The sequence below is a fragment of the Epinephelus fuscoguttatus genome, linkage group LG6 (genome assembly GCF_011397635.1).
Source record: "Epinephelus fuscoguttatus linkage group LG6, E.fuscoguttatus.final_Chr_v1".
NCBI lineage: Eukaryota > Metazoa > Chordata > Actinopteri > Perciformes > Serranidae > Epinephelus > Epinephelus fuscoguttatus.
The window spans coordinates 9,875,375-9,899,262 of NC_064757.1; the positions used below are offsets into that span (position 1 = coordinate 9,875,375).

The window sequence follows — 23,888 nt, forward strand, 5'->3', positions numbered from 1 at the left end:
TCTCTGATAAAAGGGACAGTTAACCCAAACTCAAAAATCCAGTCTAGTGCCATTTATTAATCTAGATTGTTCTGATGTGAGTTGCACAGTGTTGGACGCATTGGCCGTAGAGATGTCTGCCCTCTCTCTAATATAATAGATCTAGATGCCATTCTGCTTGTGATGCTCAAAGCGCCAAGAAAAAAAAAAGTAAAATGCATGTGAAAAATCCAACAGCAATTACTCAAGATAATACACAGACCCTCATGTAGAAAGTATTTTCTTTCTATCAAACTACATCTGCCAACTGCATCAATGTACAAAAGGAAAAATGCATCTACTCGTTGGTGAGAGGCTCATGCTCGTAACAGCACAAGATGTGATCATTAGTGGCATACTCCTTGCCTGAGCTGAAATGTTAGCCAGCTCAGTCATGCTAGGTGAGCTAGCAGTAGATGCATGCTTCCTTCTGCATGGTGATATGGTGTGCCGTACCATTGTCCCAAAAGCCCAAAATTCAGAAGCCCCATTAGTCCAAAAAATTGGGCCAAAAGCCTGTTATCCCAAAAATAAATGACAATTGCTCAGAAGTCCTATTTCTCTAAAAAGTATACATTCCCTGCTCTCGGTCTTACAGGTCTTTTCTTTTTTTACTAATTGGGCTTCTAAATTTTGGGTTTTTGGAACAATTGGCAGACCTCGATATGGTCGGCAGGTGTAGTTCAGTCCCTGTCCCTTTAACAATGAAGTACCTGACACATTTCCAAGCAAAAGCCATGATGGAGGTATTTACAATATATAGCACGTGTTCTTTGTCAAATTCTGGTGAAGAAAAGTCAAATGGTATCATGAATAAATCCCAGGCAGCTCTGGCCCCATTTAAAGAGTTTTATGGTGCACACGGGAGCATCATTGATTCCATCTGCACGGCTGTCATAAAAATCGACAGCTGGATTGCTGACACTTAGATTTTCCATGTGATCAGCCGTGGGCGAGTCCGTAAAGCAGAATCCCAGGTTGGACAGTAAATAAGATCACGTCAGTCTTGCTAAATCACAATTTTTACCTTTAATCAGTGGATCAAGAAATCAAATCAATATCTGGATTACTGCCACCTGCGATCCTGATATGAGCCATCAGTATTCATGGAATCACTCTTGGGTTATTCAGATATCGGTGATGGAGCTCTATGGGGCCATTACAGAGTGTGCTCAATTTATCCTCAACTTCCCATTGGTATACAGCAAAATATTTGAAAGGATGTTATAAATTTCATAGAAGTCATTTAATTTTTTCATGGATTAAGGCTGCCTCACAAGTAAACACTGCATAAATACTAATGTGGAAATATATTGCATGCATGTCTGCGAGGGATTGCTCACATCTGAGTCCCTGCATGTTCATGTGTCAGTACACATCTGTGAGTCTCTGTAAGTGTATATGTATCATTTTGAAAAGAGCCAGAGACAGACATGCTGTCTCAAAAAAACGAATTTTCTCTGTTACACATACATCCATCTCTCCGGGACAGCCAACCTTTCTCAGCTGGCTATTTGACAATCCCAGACCTCAGCTGTTGTGGATAAAAAGGTTACAAAATGTAAGACATAGACACAATGGAGGTGATGGAATTAGCATCTTTCTCCCAGAGAGCCAGCAGCTTTCCCAAAGACATCAACTGCCTCACACATAAGTAGACCTATAAAACATGTTGAAGTGGGAAGCTGACGTAAAAGGAGGTGCTTTGCATTTTCTGAAATTCTCTGTGAGTTTAGTGTGTTAAATGTGTGGAGTTTATTTACACATTCAGCATTACAGAGCAACATTAAGCATTTGCGGACTGGAAGTTTTTCATAGTTTAATAACATAGTTCTATGAAGCCCCCTTTTTGTTGTGTCTGCACCATGGGACTTTTTTTAACTCCTATTCTAGAGTAAGTACTGGCCCACCAAGAAGTTTGTCAGGCTTTGAATTTCACATAGTGACCAAACCGCGTAACACTTGCAGGTCTGTCACATGACACCTTTGGGCCCAAAATGACGTTTTCCCATAGACTTAAATTGTGAAAAGGATGCCTGTAATTCAGTGGATACATTTTTGGGGACATCACAACCTCCATGAAATGATTACTTTTACTATCGGGATCCATTCATCTGATAACCTTTCAAAACCGGCACAACTACATCATTTTATACCCGTTCAAGATCGTAGAGGACTAAACAAGAAGTTAGCTGCTCGACCAGCAAACTCTCTAACTGACTTGCTCTATGGGCCCAGTGATGCAGAGGCTGGTTAATTTTAAAATCAGGAAGTTGATCTTTTTTGGCTTAATGCAACACTGCGCAACTTTTATAGGGATGAACAGGCCCTCACCTCCAACACTGCATCCAGTTCTCTTTATAAATCCAGGGTAGGTACTCTCCCAGCACATGAGGAACCATGAGTGACATGGTGACTGGTCCAAATGTGCATGTACATTTATAAGCCAAACACAGCCAATGCAGCACTGGCAACTACCATTTTTAAAAATCCGTTTACAGTCCAACAACAGGTAACACAAAACACAAACACCTGCTTGAAACAATAAAACTGAAGAAAACATGGACAAATGGAGCAACAGTGAAGTCCAGGTTTAACTGAGCATATATGCGACGATGGAAATATAACATGACTTTGACTCTGCAAAACAAAAGTGACGGTGCTATACCAACTGCCGACCTGCTTACAGTACATCACTTCAGTGTTCTTACTGGCAGTGCGAATGCAAGCAGAAAAAAAAGCACTTGATGCTAAGTAGTTCTTGGGGGAGCAGTAGGAAGTTTCTCTCGGGGAGTCCCCAGAACTGTTTGGTCAAAAAACAGCTATTATCACTCATTCTGAATTGTGTATGGTCTCTGCCAACTCCTGAGGGAAATATCTGTTTCTTTAGCTGCCCATATAGTCTCTAACAGTGTCTGCCTGCTGTTCGGTGCTTAGCAAGAAGTGTACAGTGGGCAGACGCATCTGTCTGCTGTGGCCACCCCCTGGCGGTCAAATACCCCCAAGGTAACTTTTAAATGTTATCTCTTTTTGGTTTATGTGACAGCAACTGTCTTATCTTTATTCTTCAGACTGGTCTCCTACTTTGGGCTGTGATCCCATTTATAACCCTACGCTTTTCACCATGATTCCATTACATGCCGTTTTTTCCTGTTATCCATGTAGTGATGTGCATCCTCAAATGTGATGTGCCTAATGTGAAACTAATGTTAAAATCTAACAATTTCCACCATTGCTTCCCACAAATGCACATTAATTACATATTTGAATTAATTTTTGTTCAGATGTTAAGTTGTAGCCTACATTTAGAAGTGCATGAGGCTGTTATCACCACAAAGTTGAGGACATTCAATGCAACTACCAGAGGTTTTATTTTTTCAGTAAAATGGCGACACATTCTGCATTTCCATTTGACTTTTATTATCATATATTGTTTATGACACTCCCTCTTCTGACCCTGGCACATCTGATGTTCCCAGCACGTTAAAACAAATGGCCAGCACTGTATTCTTTGACACTGCTCCACTGCTTCAGTCTACCCTTGTTTTAACAACACTGTGTACCCGTTTACAGCACACCCCTGCTTTGTAATTTCATTAAAAGCACTGGACCGGTACAGTACATATATCTCCTTCACTGACTTGGACCTCAGCCCATCCTCGCCTCTGCCAGGCACACTTAACTCAATCTAGCATAGGCCCTTATTGCACTGCATATTGTTTGAGTGTGCTAGAAGTTAAGTGCCCCATTAACCCTGAGCTAACAAGAGCATAGTGTCAGTGTCTGAGGGCTTAGCGAGTTTGCACTTGTGGAAAAGAGGGGTCAAACTAAAATGAACAAGACGTAACCAAGGTTCATTGTTAAAAAATAGCGCGTTGACGTCTATGAGTAAAAAGAATTAGGATGAGAGAGAAGCACAGAGGGTGGAGAAAGATGAGTCATTTAATAATTCTCATCATCTCCCATCAATGGGAAAATCGATCAAATGGTATGGGCTGGTTAAAACAAGCCAAGGCGTCAGCTGAAGAGATAAATGCTTTTCATTTGTTTGGCACTGCTTCATGCTGACATGAATATGTGAATGCATGTTCTCATGTTTATGGAGATGTGATTTAAACATAAGGTCTACATGTTCTCTACACACACACACTGTCATTTCAGTTTTAATGCCATAACCATATATCACACTGAAGTGCTTCTAGAGGCATTGGAGATTTCACTTCACACACACACACACACACACACACACACACACATACAAACACAGAGGGTTTGCCTATGTTATTGTTAAAACCAAAAGCAGGACCAAATATACTACAAAGTCTTCCACCAGAAGATTAATAGAATGGGAATTTTTAGGAATTTGTTTCTGCTCTTGTTGGATGTATACACAAGATTAAACTAGTGTAAGATGACAAATGATGTTTTGGTTTGTTTAACAACATCACATACATAATTCCAGGCCCAGGGGCTTTTAACACAGAAGTTCAGTCAGGGGGCTTACATCAGTCTTTTGCTCTGTGGTGTTATACTGTGCTTTGTGAAAGAATTTAAAAATGAATGCATGAACAAAGGCAGTTAGGCACCATTATGTAAAGACACATGACTTGAACTAAAGATAAGATTTAAGGGACTTGAGACTTTGTCACATGAGTAAACGACTTAGTTTAAATTACTTTATGACCTGAAATTTTGCACATCAATGATGCACATGTTGGCTGAAACACTGAAAGCAAACGGTTCACTTTGGGAAGCAGGGAGCTTCATATAGATCAGTGTTTACTGTTCATGTAGATCCTTGGAGATCCAAGACACTCAAATGGAAAAATACATTTTGATAGTTATTATTTTTGCAAAGACATACTTTGTCCTGGTGGAATTGTTTTTAATTTACAGCAAATAGGGGGTTTGCAACATACCAGTACTGTTACTTGCCAGAGTGGAGCCTTATTTTTTACTGCCATCTAGTGAGCAGCTGTGGTTCTCTCCTTGTTGTTAACATACTCTCTCTGGTCGACTCTCAACACATATTCCAGTTGCCTGGGAAATTAATGTTTCCACAGACACATAAAACAGAGCAAACTGGAGCAAATACAGTGTATCCGCATTGGGCAACAAAAAATGTTTCATCAAATTTTATCTCTAATAAGCAAGACAAGACATTAAAAAAATCATATATCTTTGCCACTTTACATAATATGAATTATTGTACTTGTTATGTAATTGACAGAAACTTCATTGTAGTAATATTCCATTTTAAGAATCAGATATGAAGATTTCCACTTGAATTGATGAAATGTGAATTTATGTTATTAGAAAACAAGGAAAGCCCTAAGAGACATTAGGCCGCCCACTGGCTGGGTGTAAATGGTGTGTTTTGTTAAAAAAAAAAACAAAAAAAAAAACAATATCAGCTTTCATACTGATGAAAGATAAGTCATAAAACTTTGACTAAAAGTGACAGATGTCAAAAGGAAATCTGTTGTATGGTGGTAAAGGTAAATGCAATGGAACACTGCAGCTAGGACATGTCATTGTATGTCTTTTTTGACATATTCAAAATTATATTGATGGCCTACAGGGGCAGTTACATGTTTGTTTATTTGTGTGTGCTGACTTGTCTCAGAGGCAATTTTAATGATAAAAGTGAGAATGATGCACGTGGGAGTGATGCCTGTTTTGTTCTGCTGTGAACTGAACCACGGTATTAGTTTTATTTTACTAAGTCACAGCCGAGTGCCCTTCAGTCCCCATCCTATCCTGCCTGATCTGGCAGGATTATAAGAAACACGGTTGAGCAACGTTTCCCCATCACCTCCGATAGCTGCCCTAATAATTATGCTGCTGAAAGAACAGACCACTCAGAGAATCACAAGGCTCATCAAATTATCAGTGATCATGACCTAGTTCAATGCAATCAAAAGAATCAAGTGATACAAAGAAGGGGGAAATGTGCATACAGATTATTGTGTCACGTAATACAATGTCTGGATAAAGTGTTTATGAGAGCTATCAACAGCGTTGTTACCAATTGTGAAAGTGCAGCTGCAGCAACAAGGCATATCACTAACTGGAGAAACAGCCAGGCCTATTACACAATGAGGTTTTTTTTCATGTAGTACAAAATACTGAGCAGAATCTCACTAACTCAGCTTGATGAAGTCTGAAAAGTGTATTTTAAGAAAACAGAATCATAAAATTAAAAGAAACAATAGTCTATCAAAGAACAGATTAATACAATACTGCTACTTCTCTACTACAACAACTACAAGTCTACTAATAAAATAATGATTTTTTGGGCTGATCAGCTAGTGAGTCAAACGGAAAACCTCTGAGTAGGCGTGGTTAACGTCATGACGTATGGTCTTGTTACGTAAACCGTTCGGCGCAAAAATTCAAACGCTACCCAGGAAGAAAAACTCCGGTCTGTTTTCTGGATGCTGTTTTACAAATTATAACGAGACGCAGCAAAGCCACATCGGATTTTAGACATTTCGAGGTACGTTTAGTGGACCAAGTAAGTTTTGTGGTTAAGTCCTTGTGTGTCAGTTAGCCAGTTAGCCAACAATGATAGTGAGAACACGTTTATATTAGCTAATGCTAGCCGAAGCTAGCATTGTTATGCTAAGTTGTATGCGAAGTTAGCTTAGCTCATAGAGCTGGGGCAACGTTTGTTTTATTCGGTTTCAGCATGTTATTAGACCGGTATGGTACCTTAGCAAATATGCTGTGTTAACAAAACATTTTTCTTTCTCAAAAAATACTCTCCAGGTCATTTAACATTATGAGCCCGTTGGAGTCCTTTTCTTTATGAGTGAACGTGAAGTTCCACCAGAAAGACACAGGATCTACATGCGTAGCCCATTAAGTTTTTATACATAAGTTACATTATGTGGCACCTTCTGTGGGTGGAAAGGGTTGGTGCCTTAAAAGGTGAAGGCTGAAACCTATCTAATCTTTGTCATTACAAGTTAATTTGCAGAAGTGCGCAACTATTCAGTCAAACGTGGAAACATGTAGTTGTTGGCTGTGGAGTAAAATTCAGTGACGGGGGGGAATGAAACGTCACTGCTAATCTAATTCTGTGGTGTACATGCGTATATCTTTTGTTTTCATCGGACAGCCAAGATTCTTCTCACATTCTCTTGAATTTCCACTTGAATCGTTACGTTTACATGATATTATGAATCACTGTGTGCACCTCACTGAGAAGAGAAGCGTGTCAGATTTAGCTTTATAATATAACTGTAAAATATAAGCACAAAAACATAGATGGTTTCCACTTTTCTAAGACCGATATTCTCTCACACTGCAAGTAATTCTATACACGCATTCAAAATACTGTATATTTTTCTATCTCTCCTTTCCGTCCAATTCCATGCTCAATTAACCACTCAACTTAAAAATGTTAAAATGAACATTGTCATATCAGCTTGTCAAATGCATTGAAACAACACATTGAGTATGTGTAACATTCTGCTACCTACTTTATTTTTATCTTTTTGAACATGAAAACATGATCCTAACTATTTTTCTTAAAGGTGAAATTTGGGCCTGTGTCAACCTGTTGTGGTTTTCTCTTTTTTTCAGCTAAAATGAGTGCAGCCTCCACACCCGCCTCCCATATACGTTCAGGATGGACGTCGTCCTCATTTAAGAACAAGGGTCTGTCCCCTGCAGCCTGCAGCACTCCACTGCTGGCAGCCTTTCCCGGCAATGATGATGAGCAGGAACGACGTCAGCGCCGAAGGTCAAGAGTCATTGACCTTCAGGCTGCCACTGACTCCTCCTTTAATGACTCTGCAGCTCATAGGTAAGCTGTAGAGATAAAGGTTTTGTAAATCATGCTTTTGGCTGTGTTTTGAGCAGGACTTAAAGCCATGGCTTTCTTACTCATCACCCTGCTAATATGTATCATAAGTTCTTAAAGATAATCTCATTTTTGTATGCAGTGTCTCGGGGACACCTGCTGCCGTGCCCAAGCTGTCAAATGCACAGATCTCAGAGCATTACTCCACCTGCATAAAACTCTCCACTGAGAATGTGAGTATGAGAGAGAGAGAGAGAGAGAGAGACTGACTTTCACTGTCTCACAGTTTGCCTTTTGGAGTGTTAAAATAATTAATTCCACAGGAAATGTAATGGTGTTTTCTTCTTGTCTTACATTTTCCCTTTGTTTAAGATGTATGTATGTTACTTCTGAAATGGAGAGAGTTAAGACTTCAAAGGAATAAATCAAAGACTAATGTATTTTTTTCTTTTTGACAGAAAATCACCACGAAAAATGCCTTTGGTCTGCATCTGATTGATTACATGGCTGATATTCTCAAACAGAAGGATTCTGAGCTCACAAACTTCAAGGTTTGAGGGGTTTTTTTTTATCTCGGCTACTTTTTTCAAGCCTTTGATATTCTCTCGGTTCCCCAGAAGTCTTTGAACTTTTGAATAATTTAATGAAGTCGAATCAAATGTATCTTACTTTATCTGCTAAAGCTGTTTATCCTGTTTAACCTTGAAAAGCCTAGACACACAGACTTTGTAGTCAGCTGTCCAAAAATGTGAAAAGCTGTACAGTAACTTGGATATTTTTCATTTCATATCAGATGGGTGATAACCATTGAGCTGGTTTACTTCAATGAAACAGTTTCCCTTATCATTTAGAGGTCTTGAATCCAGTGAAGTCGAGCATTCAAGTCTTAAAATACACCATGGAGCACAGTGTTTTATTTGAACAATCTGCAGTTATATAGGTAATATATAACTGCAGATATATACCTATATATATATATATATATATATCTATATATATATATATATATATATATATATATATAGGTAACAATGCATGATTAGCAAATTTATTTTACATGCAGTGTGTAGTATGTTTGCGTTTCCCCTTGAGGAAAATTTCGAAGTTTGTGATATTTAGCTATATAAGTAAAATTGACTTGACCTGACTCTTTGTTGTGTGTTTGTCCTCCTAAAGGTGGCAGCTGGCACTTTAGATGCCAGTACAAAGATCTATGCTGTGAGGGTGGATGCTGTTCATGCTGACGCTTACAGAGTGCTGGGTGGCCTGGGGGCAGAGACCAAACCTGGAGAAGGTGAGAGTCTCAGCAATGTGATTTTCTCTCACTTTAATGTGTTTTGGACTTTCATTTGAATACACTGAATTACACTGGAGTTATGATGCAGAATTGTTTGGGCTGCACTACAGGATGTAAATCTTGGTCTGCTCACATTGCTCTGTTATCTGAGACTGCTTTTTGTTTCTCTCAATTTTTGTGCATATTCAGACCACGGTGTGGGGGAAGACGGAGATAATGATGGGGTTGCAGCAAGTGAAGTGACTGCCAAACAGCCGAAGAAAAAGAGACCTCCTAAGAAGACAGTAGAGCAGAACCTGAGCAACATCAATAGTGCAGAGTCTGAGAGGAAGTGTGAGGTATGGTGTTATCTTAACAGAACAATTTTATTTTGGATGACACCCATCGTAAGTCTAAAAGGAAGACAGCTGTGCTGTTGGACAAATTGCAAATCTCTCTCTCTCTCTAGTTAGGGTTCACATAATACTTTATTCTTCAGATGCAGTAGATACAAAGGGAATGTTCCTGGGACCTTTTGGCTTAACAGGGCTATATGCTAATATTAATTCCCCTCTTGTTAAGATAAGAGGATGCTTAGAATATAAAAGTAACACACACCAAGAATTATAATAAGGTGCTGATAACTGGCAATTAACTTGATTGTAGAAAACAAGAAAACATTCTGGCTCCATATGCATTTCTTTTATTTTGATGATGTGCGGCCTTTCGGCCTTCTTCTTCTAGATCAACAAACATTTGTTGTTTCGACCCTTGGGCCATCAAAATAAAATTTAAAAATGCATATGGAGCCAAAAGTGTGTGACACTTGTTTTCTACAATCAAGTTAAGAGGATGCACCAATCCCACCTCTCACCTTGTTGTCATTTTACTGGCTAATTCAATGCATTGCACTGACAGTGCTGTTTTGTTTTTTTTGTTTGTTTGTTTTGTTTTTGTTTGGGGTTTTTTTTGTTTTTGTTTTTGTTTTTTAGAACTGTAGAACTGATGAAATGTTAATATCAGCCCATATACTGATCTGGTGTATCAGTATCAGAGGACACTTAAGGCAACATCCCTCCAGTTGCAGTATATTATTCTATCTTTGATTAAAATTTTATAATCACCTGATATCCACTGAATGACTAAGGACTGATAAGTTCATATTTGATGATAAAGATAATGTATTAGACCTGGGTCACTAAGCTCTCATCAAACCATTACCTTTGGTCTCCACTATGACTGCCTCACCTTTCCATACCCAACTGATCTTCACATCAGATAACCAAAGGACATTAATATAAATGAAGGTCATTTTACTGTTTTTGACTTGATCAACTGTCTTTCTCACCCACCCAGGTGGACCCCATGTTTCAGCGGATGGCCTCATCTTTTGATGAGAGCAGCACGGCCGGCGTCTTCCTGTCAGTTCTCTTCAGCGAGAACAGTCGCTGCGAGCTGCTGTTTCCCTCCTACATGACCCTCCTGCAGTCCAGACCCTCGTACTCTCCTCCACCTCCACAGGGAGTCCCTGCATCCCCATTCATGGGTAAAAAGCATTTAACAGGCCCAAAACTATGGTTTCTTTCATTAACATAAACTTTTAGGTAGTCATTATACACTGTCCTATTAAAAGTGTTTGTCTGAACCTCAGTGTAGCTAGCTTTGTGTTATGTTTTGAGCTGCTCCTTGGCAAACTTGGTAAACCACCTTCTGACCGTGCTGTGTTTCTGACAGCCGGACTGCAACGCTCCCAGGAGAAAAGCGCCATCTGCCCCTCACTGCAGGACTTCTCCTTCACTAGCTGGAACCCTGAGCAGGTCAGAGAAACCGTTTAACCACTAGGCCGGATATTAGAAATTGTTCAGAGGGAATTTCTCAGATTAAGTGATATAAAACCAGCAGTTCCTCTCAAATGTTTGTAATCCTTCAAGGTGGAAATGACACATTCATACAGAGTCATTTGATCCTTTGTTGTTAAGCATATTCTCTTTACATTACCAGTTTTAATATGTCCGAGTAGTGCTATAAGCGTGCGTGACCATCTCAGTGCTGATGTGAAGTTACATTGTGTGGAGTAGCAGGGACAGTAAATCCATTGCATGTAAGCATTTTGGCATGTTTCACAATGTGAGGAACAAGTGAATTGTTCTTGGACATTCCTTCTTCTTGTGCTTGGACTTGGCAGTCGTCTACACTTGGTGTTAATTGTCACTCTGCTCTGTAATTTGGTAGAGGAGCCTCCATCCTGCAGATCTGACTAAGCCATTTATTAAACTGCTTGTATTTATGGATTTGCCACTTAATTTTGTTGACACTTAGTCTAACCAATATTTTGTAAACTTTTTATAAGGTATTAAAAAGTCTAAGTCTTAACATTTTTCTATTGCCTGCTGCAGACAGTGATGTTAGTATAAAATGTTTTTGTGTGTGATAGCCAATTGATGGGAGATGTTATACACCCTTTTTGATAAAGTGACAGTCCTAGTAGGGGTGCACGATAACTATCGGGCCGATAACAGGAAATTATTAAGTCATTTCAATAAGTCCGATATCATGACGAATAGCCCCGATAACATATAATTTTGTCAGCACGGCAGTGCCCCGCTCCCACTAGGAGACCTGAATGGCCTGCAGTGAATGCTGCGTTCAAGTGACGTCGGCATAATCAGAAAAACTCTTGCTGACTGGGAAGATTCAGGAATACCCCCTCATGTCGGAAAACAACTCGTTAACTCGGTCATGATTTCACACAGACACACACACTCTCTCTCTTTCTCACACACACACACACACACACACACAGATGCGCACACTCTCTCTCTCACACACTTTGCACGGTATACTGGTACCAACGGTAGGCCGCGGCACTAAAACTCCACAGTACATATCAGTGTTTCCGCTACATTCATTTAGCAGCGGCGTGTCGCCGCCGCTGCTGCTCCTTCAAAACATTTTTGCAAACGCACCACCACTCTGAGACATCTGTGCACTTGCACAGCGCAGCAGCCAGTATAGTGAGGAGAGCAGGAGTGGGGGGGAAGGCTCCTATTTAGGGATGCACCGAATATATTCGGCCGAATATTGCAAAAAAAAAAAAAAAAACACATTCGGTATTCGGTGGAATAAGTGAAAAGCAAGGCCGAATAATAGCGACGTGTTTTGATAACACAATCAAACAGCGTGCGGTGACGGACACAGTAAAATGTCGGCAGTGTGGCGATAAACAGTAAAGGCGAATCCCGCCGGTTGTGGGTTGAACGAGGGTCACAGACAGGAATACGTATTCCTGTCAAATACGGCGGCGCATTATAACGGCTTACCGGCGAAGAAGTCCGGCTCCAGGTGAATAACTTGTTGTCATGACTGCCCAAAAGTACCTGAACAGCTGAGCCATAGCGGCACAAAGTATGTGGCGTAACAGAGGAGAAACTTTAGGGACTGTTCGTTATTTATGAAGGGACTTGTCAGGGGAGGAGGGTGGCTGGTTGATTTTTATGTCATTTATTTATTTTATTATTTTATTTGTTTTATTTGTTTACATAGACAAGTCTAACTTGTTCAGTGCAATCATTTTCTACATAAATATATATATATATATATATATATATATATATATATTGAACTTCTGGAATGAACTTTTTCAGTTTGTAATCCCGATGCACGTATTTACATCAGTTCAAGGGGCCTTTATTTTTATATCAGTAAGTAATGCACCTTATTTAAATTGATGTTCATTTGAGATATCAAATAGGTTTTTTGTTTGATATCTTTACAAAAATGTTTGAGATGCTTGCCAATAGTTTTTCATTGGAAAAAATAAATATCTCTTCATTTAAAGAGTCAAAACTGTTTTGGTTTTGTTCATAGTATTGATGTCATGATCTTAGGTATGTGTATATATATATATATATATATATATATATATATATATATATGGCCTTTAGGAACTGAAAGTTAACGGTTATCGGTTTAAAAGAAAAGTTATTGTGCATCCCTAAGTCCTAGTCTTCAGTATGCAGATATATAAGCACACAAATGCTAAAAAAAACAGCAGATACTTTTCTGTAGAAAAAGGAGCAGATGTTGGTAAGAACTTACAGGCTCTCAATTCAAAGCTGGAACCATAGTGCCCAGTTGTTAAGATCTTGTCTAAGGGACACTACTGTCAGGGCGCTAACGCATCAAGATGACCTTTAAAAAACTTCACCAAAAAAAGACCAATGCATGCATCACCTGATATCTGCTGTTAAAATGTGCATGTCAACATGCTGCAAAGACTACGGTGACAACCAATTTCACATCCAGAAATCTTCTCTAGGACTGCAGCTCAGGATCTACAGCCATTTGGTTCAGTCAAATCAACTGCATGCTTTTATTTACAGAGACAGTGTGATTGTGCATTTTCTTTCAGACCATGAATCAGCTTTTGGAGAAGATGAAGCAAGGCGAATTCGTGTATGATGTGAACGCTGAGCCCGAGCCTGAGCCTGAAGAAGATGACTGCCCTGACTTTGACGCTGACTATGAGGAGGGACTGGGTGACTGTGAGGAGAAAAACAAGGAATACAAGGAGGGTTGTGAGGCCTCTGGTTCTGGCAAAGGAAGGTAAGATGGTGAATGGTAGGTTGGTTAACAATAATGTTTGTCCTCAGCTGAGAGGTAGAGGAACTCTTGTACCACAGACCTTCAGATTAATTTATTTTTCTGATGTTGTTTTATAGTGTTAGGCTCAACTTTCTAGAGGTCGCCCCTTTTCTCTGTCTCTGTCTGCACTCTATCTCTTTGCTTTCCTATTGCTGTTTATACCTTGTGTTAGGATAAGAGAATGTCCTTCAGGAAGAGAGCCTCTTTTTCTTAATGCTTACTTAAGCTTGCAAGTTTGAAATGCATTATGTAATCTTGGGAGTAAAGTAATTGCATTGCCTATTACTACCAGGAGAATATGTATTTGGTTTGTTAGACCATACTGAATGGGTCAAAACCCAACTCTTAATGCTGGTTTGAATGGTTTGTCACGCTGGTGTGATGGTGATGCAGAGATGTGATTCCAATCGGAGAAGGAGACATCACCACCATGTGTCTACAGCTGTCCTCTCAGCCCAGGGAGTACTCATACTTCAGCCCCAGGACCATGGCCACATGGGCTGGACCCAGCTACTGGCAGTTCAAGCCAAAGCACAAGTGTGAGTGAATATTATAGTTTAACACATAATAAGAGACAATTGAGGTGTCAAAGTAGAGAAGTGCTCTTGAACAAGACATGTTGCTTATTATTTGTCCATGGACTTGATATATGTAGGCAGACTAGTGCTAAAACCAAACGATAAACATATTTTGCTTTTAATGTCTTGTAATGGGAGTTAATGTGGCCTCAACCTGCTGCATTTCTTCTCTTTGTGCTGTCTTAATGTGGAGCTTACCATGGTGATTCTAGTTTCAGCCAATTAGTCAGCCCATTATATATAATGCCAGAAATGTAGCAGAAATGCATTTGGATGCTGTGTTATACTGCAACATTATGTATACACGTTAGGCTTATTTCTGTGATTCAAGGGATACATTAGGCTTTCACATTTTCTGTAACAGGTGACATGATTTTCTGATGGTTGACCTCTCCTGCTGAATGTGGGCAGAGTAACAATTATCTGTCTCACCGTATGTTTCTGTGTACTTAATCTGCCATAGTGGACCATTTGCCAGACAAGGAGACGCGTAAACGGAAGCCCAAAAAGACCTTTGAAATAGACTTCAATGATGATGTCAACTTCGACACCTACTTCCGCACCACAAGAGTAAGTACACAGCATAGTACAAACACGACATATTCCGTTTTTAAGGATTGGTGTGATAATGGAGACATATGCTTATTTTCTTTCTTACCAAGAGGTAGATGAAAAGATTATTCCTCTCATCTATAAGGTATATACAGTACAGGCCAAAAGTTTGGACACACCTTCTCATTCAATGCGTTTTCTTTATTTTCATGACTATTTACATTGTAGATTCTCACTGAAGGCATCAAAACTATGAATGAACATATGTGGAGTTATGTACTTAACAAAAAAAGGTGAAATAACTGAAAACATGTTTTATATTCTAGTTTCTTCAAAATAGCCACCCTTTGCTCTGATTACTGCTTTGCACACTCTTGGCATTCTCTCCATGAGCTTCAAGAGGTAGTCACCTGAAATGGTTTTCCAACAGTCTTGAAGGAGTTCCCAGAGTTGTTTAGCACTTGTTGGCCCCTTTGCCTTCACTCTGCGGTCCAGCTCACCCCAAACCATCTCGATTGGGTTCAGGTCCGGTGACTGTGGAGGCCAGGTCATCTGCCGCAGCACTCCATCACTCTCCTTCTTGGTCAAATAGCCCTTACACAGCCTGGAGGTGTGTTTGGGGTCATTGTCCTGTTGAAAAATAAATGATCGTCCAACTAAATGCAAACCAGATGGGATGGCATGTCGCTGCAGGATGCTGTGGTAGCCATGCTGGTTCAGTGTGCCTTCAATTTTGAATAAATCCCCAACAGTGTCACCAGCAAAACACCCCCACACCATCACACCTCCTCCTCCATGCTTCACAGTGGGAACCAGGCATGTGGAATCCATCCGTTCACCTTTTCTGCGTCTCACAAAGACACGGCGGTTGGAACCAAAGATCTCAAATTTGGACTCATCAGACCAAAGCACAGATTTCCACTGGTCTAATGTCCATTCCTTGTGTTTCTTGGCCCAAACAAATCTCTTCTGCTTGTTGCCTCTCCTTAGCAGTGGTTTCCTAGCAGCTATTTGACCATGAAGGCCTGATTCGGCAGTCTCCTCTTAACAGTTGTTCTAGAGATGGGTCTGCTGCTAGAACTCTGTGTGGCATTCATCTGGTCTCTGATCTGAGCTGCTGTTAACTTGCGATTTCTGAGGCTGGTGACTCGGATGAACTTATCCTCAGAAGCAGAAGTGACTCTTGGTCTTCCTTTCCTGGGTCGGTCCTCATGTGTGCCAGTTTCGTTGTAGCGCTTGATGGTTTTTGCGACTCCACTTGGGGACACATTTAAAGTTTTTGCAATTTTCCGGACTGACCTTCATTTCTTAAAGTAATGATGGCCACTCGTTTTTCTTTAGTTAGCTGATTGGTTCTTGCCATAATATGACTTTTAACAGTTGTCCAATAGGGCTGTCGGCTGTGTATTAACCTGACTTCTGCACAACACAACTGATGGTCCCAACCCCATTGATAAAGCAAGAAATTCCACTAATGAACCCTGATAAGGCACACCTGTGAAGTGGAAACCATTTCAAGTGACTACCTCTTGAAGCTCATGGAGAGAATGCCAAGAGTGTGCAAAGCAGTAATCAGAGCAAAGGGTGGCTATTTTGAAGAAACTAGAATATAAAACATGTTTTCAGTTATTTCACCTTTTTTTGTTAAGTACATAACTCCACATGTGTTCATTCATAGTTTTGATGCCTTCAGTGAGAATCTACAATGTAAATAGTCATGAAAATAAAGAAAACGCATTGAATGAGAAGGTGTGTCCAAACTTTTGGCCTGTACTATATATATATATATATATATATATATAGCTAGAGCCAGCGGTTGGCTTAGCTAAGCATAAAAACATGAAATGAGGTAAAAGCAAACCTTGCTCGGTCCAGAAGTATCAAATTTCAATAATTAATTATTTTTTGTACAAATTAAACAATTAAGCTATAATGTGTTGGCGAGTTTTAAAGGTGCTGATAGGTAGGTGTTGTTACCTTCGGACAATCTGGTTCCAGCAGTCTTTTAACAGTCAAAATTTTTTAGTTGATTTTATGTCTTTTCACTCAGGGGTATCTCCAACTACATTTGAAATGGTTCATTTTTAGGGTACATACCTTGTACTGTATTTAATCGTATATTTTATCATGTATAGATATAGACAGTTCTTAATTATGAAAATTGAACTGTGACAAATACACCAAAAGATCATAATGATCTCTTAATAACCTGCATGTTCTCATCTGGAATCATAACAGTCTTTCATTGTAAACTTAAGTTAAAAAAATGTCTTGTGTCAAATCATCAACATTTTAATCTAGGTTACTCAGTCACCAACAAACAACAAACAGGGTCCAACAACAGAGCCAGAGGTGGTCCATCTCAACAATGTTTCATCTGTCAAAATGTGGAGGCATCAAGGCTATAACGTGTTACTACTTGGTGTAGTAGCCGTAGCAACACAACAGCCACCACTTTGGGAATTATTTTTGATGCAGCTGGTGTCACAGCTACAGCTCTGGAGGTCTTCCTGACATTCGGGAAGTCTGGTTTTAGTTGTTCATGAACAAGGATGAATACTTAACCAAGCACAGCACTCTATCCTGAACTGACAACATTCGGGAAATTAAGCTACTCTGGTAGTGTTGAATTATCATTATTCAATCATTATGAACATGTGAGACAGCTACAGTTGCTTAACTGAGTGCATGTAATGGCACATATCTCCACAATACACAAAAAAATCTTCAGTTAATGAGCAGTGTCACTGCCTGTAGCAATTTGACCAAAATCCCCCAGTACAGTCAAATTAAGAGCTTGTGAGTTAAAAAATGTAGGAAATCTAAAAAAACAAAACAAAAGGAGAATATGAAGTGAATCTGGCATTGTCTGCCTTCCTTTCACAGGCTGCCACCACTAACACCAAGTCTGCCCTGAGTGCAAGCAATAAGAAAACAACTCTGCCAGCAGACTTCCAGTTTCCCCCAGAGACTCTGTCCCAGCTCAGCCTCAAACCCTCCATCTCGGTGAGTCTTCATTACTCCTGTCAGCTGATGGAGCTCATGGAAGAGTTTGCAGGTAGAACTGCACAAACATGGACATCAACTTCAGCACTGAAATTAGTTGTATGTTGGCTGAAGTATGACATCATTATCAATTCAGTCCAGACAAGGATCAGAAAAAATGTACAGCAATCTCATAATTCTCGCAGTCGTTAGCCTTTTACATTTGACTTTCCACAAAAGACATGCTAGCAGTCATCATATAATGTCCTCTGAGTATCTGTAACTAAAAGATTGTCTGTGATGTGTTAACTAAATAAACATCATTTGTGTTGTGTTCAGAAGGATGTGTTTGGTTTTGTTTTTGCTCTAGTTGAGTCAAGAAGGCCAGAAGAGGCTGTCTGGGGAGCTTGGAGAAGGCATTGGAGATTACGACTACAACAACGCCAATGACACAGCCAACTTCTGTCCAGGGCTTCAGGTCTGAACTCAGCCTGTTTGTATGGCTTTTGATTAACTGGGGTTTTTGTATATCGATTCTTGGACAACAATACAATATTTGCTGATAGCACAAAGTCTACCATTATACAATTTCGATTTGATGTAATTCAGGGGCCTGTGATCAATATGAGACAATATTATATGCCCATTTATCACAGTCTGTTACAGAAGAAGCTGCCACCCCTTTTTTTCTCCTGCTTTTGGCCATAAAAGATTAAAACAACACATAAATAATATAAATTATTGTAACCACTTGAGTCCAGTAAAGTTTACTTTATACTGACTCCACTTACACGTACAAAACAGAACAATAACCCTCAGGGCTTTCTGCCAGAGAGCCCTCTCTGGAAGTTTTATTTTAACCCAAACCATGATCTTTTTCTCAATTGTCAGGGCAATCTGGCTGAAGTCCCCCGAAGGCAGATTTCTCCCAACAGCCATAAAACATAAATTTACAATAATGTTATTTTTTAGGGAGCTAAAATACATTTTGCTGCTGACCGCTAAGTTATTGCTTAGCTGCATGTCAGACTCAAGTCTGCTTCTCCAAATAGGGGCATGACAGAAACGCAACACACTGCAAGCAATATTGTTAATATCATGATGTGACACTTTTTTAATCACATTAAGATTAATACTGGTATAATAAGATATGATATGGCACACCCCAGCAGAGGAATTGAGAGTGGGTGAGTAGGGAGGATCTTAAGGGCATATGGCAGTTTACCATGATCAAACCTGTGATTTATCAGCCCATCTTCCACTGTTGGATGATTCTGTTGGCAAACCAAATACTGTACTCTTAAATGTGAGGACTTCCTATCTCCCAAGGAACCAAAGATAGAGGATTGTCATCAGCAATTAAAACTGATTAGGAACCACATCTCAGATTTTCAATCTTTTGGCATATCTGTCCATCTTTCTCTTCAGGGGGCAGACAGTGATGATGACGTCGAAGGGTATGCTGGTTCAGACGATACACAGCCTTCAGGTGACAGTATACTTCCACCCTCTCAAGCTCTAGAGGGCATCTCAACCTATGGGGAGGAGGATCTGGTCCCTGAACCACACAGGGTAAGTAACACAAGGTTTTAGTGCACTGTAGATGGCAACTTTGTACAATGGTGAATTCAAAATTTCTTAAAGTACAATTTTAGTACCTGACATCTTTTACAGTCTGTAACTCTGAACCTGACAAAATACTTAAGTTCACTCTACACAATGTTCAAAGTCGTCAGATTGCTGTACAGTTCACACTACACACCTTGCTGTCTTGCAATCGGGAGTCTTGAAGTCGTCATAGTTTTCACAATACATGACCGGTAACAGGGTCACATACTACAAGATCTTTCACCAGGAGGAATCCCCAGTGAGTATGTCATGATGCACAGGTCGATACAATGTGGGGTCCAGCTGGTGTCAGAGTCAAAAAGTGACAAAACAGCATATCAAGAAAGTTATTAGGATAATAATTACCTACAGAAACATTGTGTGCAATAGTCCACCTTCCCTTCCACTGTCTCTGTCACCTTGGAAAGTGCTGCAGCCCCACATGTCTCTGTCCTCAATCCATGTGTGCGCTCTCATTGGCTGTAGCTCACCAACAGGTTCTAACATTTAGCACACTAGATATCTGGGGAACGTCTGCAATACATTTGAGAGCCTCTTGGCTCGTGTCTTTGAACAGTTCACACATAACTCCCGAGTGCAACGTTATGAGTACCAAGCCAACAGCGACAGTGCTCTGAACTGGGGCTTTTGTCAGGGAGCTCCCCGATGGCAGGTGAAAAACCATAGCTGAAGTCATGTAGTATGAACTAGGCATTTGTAAGCCTGAAGGTTAAGGGCACATTTTAAGGCTCAGACACTCCAGACCGATATCAAAGAACTAACAGCGACTTGTGACTGTTACTGCTGCATCGCCTCACATCACCTGTGTCTCAGCCAAAAAGTTGCGTTTGACCACACCGCAAAGATTACAGCCAATAGCCCCCTAGCATATATGTTTTTATGCCTGTGTGAGAGGAAATAACTGTCTATACTAGCAGGCAGCAGTCGTCTGTGTTTGTCATTCAAAATGGAAACCGGAGGACAGACAGGACAGAGTCAAGACACTAGTTAGCCAGTGAGCACAATAACAACAAAACCAGATATTAAAAGAACAAAGGATATTTACCATTTCTGCTATAGAGCTCAATGGCTAACAAGTTTGTTTCGATATCACGTCCTCTCGACTTTAGACGTTTGTTTACTTGGCTCACTTTCATTTTTCTTCTCAACTCATGTGCTGAGCTGAACTGCCAGTTAGAGAGATTCACTTACCAACGGGCTCCACCATCTCCGACGCTAATTCAGCATACTGAATTGTCCCCCCCAAAAAAAGACAGTGCGGGACATACTGCAGAAAGTAGAGCAAACAGACGATCACTGACGGCCCAACACTGATCTGTGGACCTGTTAGTGTGTCAGGGCCCTTACGCAAATGATTGTACTCATCATGGATTGGACTAATTATGATAAAAGTTTTTTGCCAGCAGTTTTTCCACGCTTATACTTACATTATTGTGCATTCTGTAGGTCAACAAGATTGAGATCAACTATGCTAAGACGGCAAAGAAAATGGACATGAAGCGACTCAAGAACGGCATGTGGACTCTCCTGACTGAAAGCCCAGAAAAACCCACAGAGGTAAATAACACCGACTGACTGAAACTCTGGTCTGTGTTCATTGCTCACATTTGGTGGGTAGTGTAGATATGCAGCCAGTCAAAAATTCAGATGTGTATATCTGTGTACTGCTCATTGTACTAGTCTGTTTTATCAGTTCATATCATGATGTTCCCTACAGGAGGTGGATACTGTGGAGAAACCACAAGTGTGTGGGGAGAAAGTCTTCAGTCAGACCACAAAGACACTTCTTCAAAGGTACCAACAGACCTCCTACCATGCTTGCCATGGCCTAGCACTAATGAGGAGCAATAATATATGGAGGTGTAGATTCAAATACAATCTTCTTTTGTGTGTTTATTATTGCAAAGAATTATTTTCATCTGGAGAGATACATTGCTTTGTTTGATATGTAGAATATAACAACTGGCCACAGTCTTTAAATCCCATTAAGAACATTGTAGGCCTAATACACACTTAACAAACAACACCTGGAAGAAGATCAGCTCTGCACTCACATAGTAGGCGTAAGAGTAGCACCCAGCACTCAACATTGTGTTTTCCAGGAAGTTAAAGATACAGCATGTGTCCTGGGCCTTAAATGCACTAGGTTGAAGAGCATGATTGATGGAATGTAACACTTATTGTTTATGCCTGTTTCTCTTTTTTCTCTTCTGTTTGTCCCTGTCTTATCCAGATTACCAAACACGATGGCTCAGAATCTGTCGGTGCCTCTGGCTTTTGTCGCTCTGCTTCATCTTGCCAATGAAAAGGTGATATTTTTTTTTGTTATGGCTGGGTTTTTAATAGGCAAAAAGGAAATTACATTGTTGTGTTGGTCAAAGTCCAGGAAAAAAATATTGATATGTATAAGGTTTTGAAAATGTTAAATAATACTCAACATTTTGAGGATTAGGGTTATTTAGTCTCTTGCAGAGTCAGATTAGAGGATCGATACAACTCTCATATCTGTCCATTAAATATGAAGCTACAGCCAGCAGCTGCTTTGCATAGCTTAGCATAAAAAACTTAAAAAACAAAAAAAACAGCAAGCCTGACAGTGTACAGAGGAAAAAATCTGCCAATTCGTGGTATTGCAAGGGATCATGTGCCACACTATTTCTTGGCTGGGAGTGGCAACTTTTTCAATGGATGCCAGATAACTTCTCCCAGCCAAAAAATAGTGCATAACATAACCTTGCCCCTTGAAATTTGTACGGATGAAACATATGAGAAATAACATGTTATGTAATGAGCTTTAGAGTTGAAAGCAGATTTTGTTACCTTTGCATGGAGCCAGGCTAGCTGTTACAGACTGGTTTCAGTCTTTGTTCTGGGTCAGCTAAGTGGCTGTTGCCTGAGTACAGACCTTTAAATCCACCCACTCCACAATGTTGACTGATAAGTCTGGCAATGTGACATGAAACAGCAGTTTCTCAGTTAGAAAACAATCGATCCAGTGCGAGCTGTGGGGGGACTAACGATTAGCCAATCAGTTCCATGGATGGGACTAACACAGTTGTCAAGCTGTGTGCCAAACCTGGTGAGGAGTTATAAAAATGGCGACCACTATGGACAAGATAGATGCTGCTATTGAGGCTGCTGTCATCATCTTATCAATATCGTCCAACATTGTTGTTTGTTTTTACTTGCTCCAATCTTGAAACCTCGACAAAGCAAGTATGTTGGCATGTCTACACATCTGTGTGGACTTAAAATGCCGTTTGATTCAGGCAGGTACATTGGTCTCTTGGGGAAAATCAACATCAGGTATGATTCACTGTTCTGAAAAGTCCCAAAAGTACTCTTAACTCGAGGTAACCTTAACCGCAATACTGAGGCAACACTGTATATAAATAATTGCAAAAAAAAATAGCCACTCTTTTTTTCTTTATTTGCTCCTGCTCTGAGTGTTATAATGTACTCAAAGCTAAAGAAATTTGTACATGTTTAATACACACTGTAGTGTATTCGGCTGCTCATAGTAGTGTTCTTCACTAAAATATGTAAAACAGAAAGGATTTTGAAGGGTAAAATGTGTACAAAACCTTTTGCTATGTCTTACAAACAGTATAACTGAAGTGGTCTTATAAGGACATGTGGCTGTCTATTTAAAAAATGTAATCATGTCTATTGATTGTTGTGTAAAATGTGGAATATGTTTTGTCTTTTTACAGAATTTGGAGCTGGTGAAGGTTGATGACATGTCAGATATCATCATCAGACAAGGCCGCTGAGGAGAAATGAGCAATGGGATGTTGTATGTTTGAGAATGGCTGCTGTTCTCCTTATTCATCTCTTTTACCCTTTACTGTATATTATGTGATGTTTCTCTGTGACATGCTCTCATTTAGATTTAGTTTTTTTTCTTTTTCATTTTCTAGCAAATACAGTATGAAATAAGGAACTGTTCAAAGGTCAAATCTGCCTCTATTCTTTTAGTAGCGTTTGCCTTTTCCTTTATTCTGTACTGTCGACGCTTCTCCTGTGTGTAGATTATTTAACTGCTCGACCACCGCACAAATAATGTATATTGTTAAAAGAAATAAAAGCTTTTCTCTAAAACGCGCTGTAGAGCTTCATTCCAAGTCATAAGGCCTTCTTCACTCCAATTATGTTTTCAGTATTGCAATAGACAGTATTTTTAGCATAATTGCTAAAGACTTCCAGGCAGACTGTTTTCCAAAATTGTCATAATTGCTTTAAACTGCTTATGATTCAGAGCAGCCTGCAAAGGTTGTCTCACATGACAGCAGTAAATGAGCAGTGTTCGGGCCTTACCACCGCCTTCCTACATAGAGGTGAAACCGGTTGGTCAGGGCTGGTGTGGCTGGCTGGGTGGGACTTGTTATGACATCAG

The 23,888-nt window shown here is 39.9% G+C and overlaps 1 protein-coding gene across 2 annotated transcripts; it reads left to right on the forward strand.

Moving 5' to 3' along the window:
• The first annotated feature begins 6,411 nt into the window (after positions 1 to 6,411).
• Positions 6,412 to 23,593, forward strand: ncaph (non-SMC condensin I complex, subunit H). Of its 2 annotated transcripts, none has more exons than XM_049579678.1 (18): positions 6,412 to 6,535; positions 7,609 to 7,831; positions 7,971 to 8,061; positions 8,287 to 8,379; positions 9,005 to 9,122; positions 9,315 to 9,463; positions 10,461 to 10,650; positions 10,839 to 10,921; positions 13,516 to 13,709; positions 14,142 to 14,287; positions 14,790 to 14,896; positions 17,765 to 17,884; positions 18,234 to 18,341; positions 19,292 to 19,435; positions 20,939 to 21,049; positions 21,210 to 21,286; positions 21,726 to 21,801; positions 23,206 to 23,593. In XM_049579678.1, exons 2-18 carry the CDS (start codon positions 7,614 to 7,616, stop codon positions 23,263 to 23,265), a joined length of 2,085 nt encoding a protein of 694 aa, XP_049435635.1. In that variant the 5' UTR covers positions 6,412 to 6,535; positions 7,609 to 7,613; the 3' UTR covers positions 23,266 to 23,593. The 2 variants fall into 2 exon arrangements, with proteins under 2 accessions (XP_049435635.1, XP_049435634.1); XM_049579677.1 differs by having other exon boundaries at positions 6,419 to 6,517.
• The last annotated feature ends 295 nt before the right edge of the window (positions 23,594 to 23,888 follow it).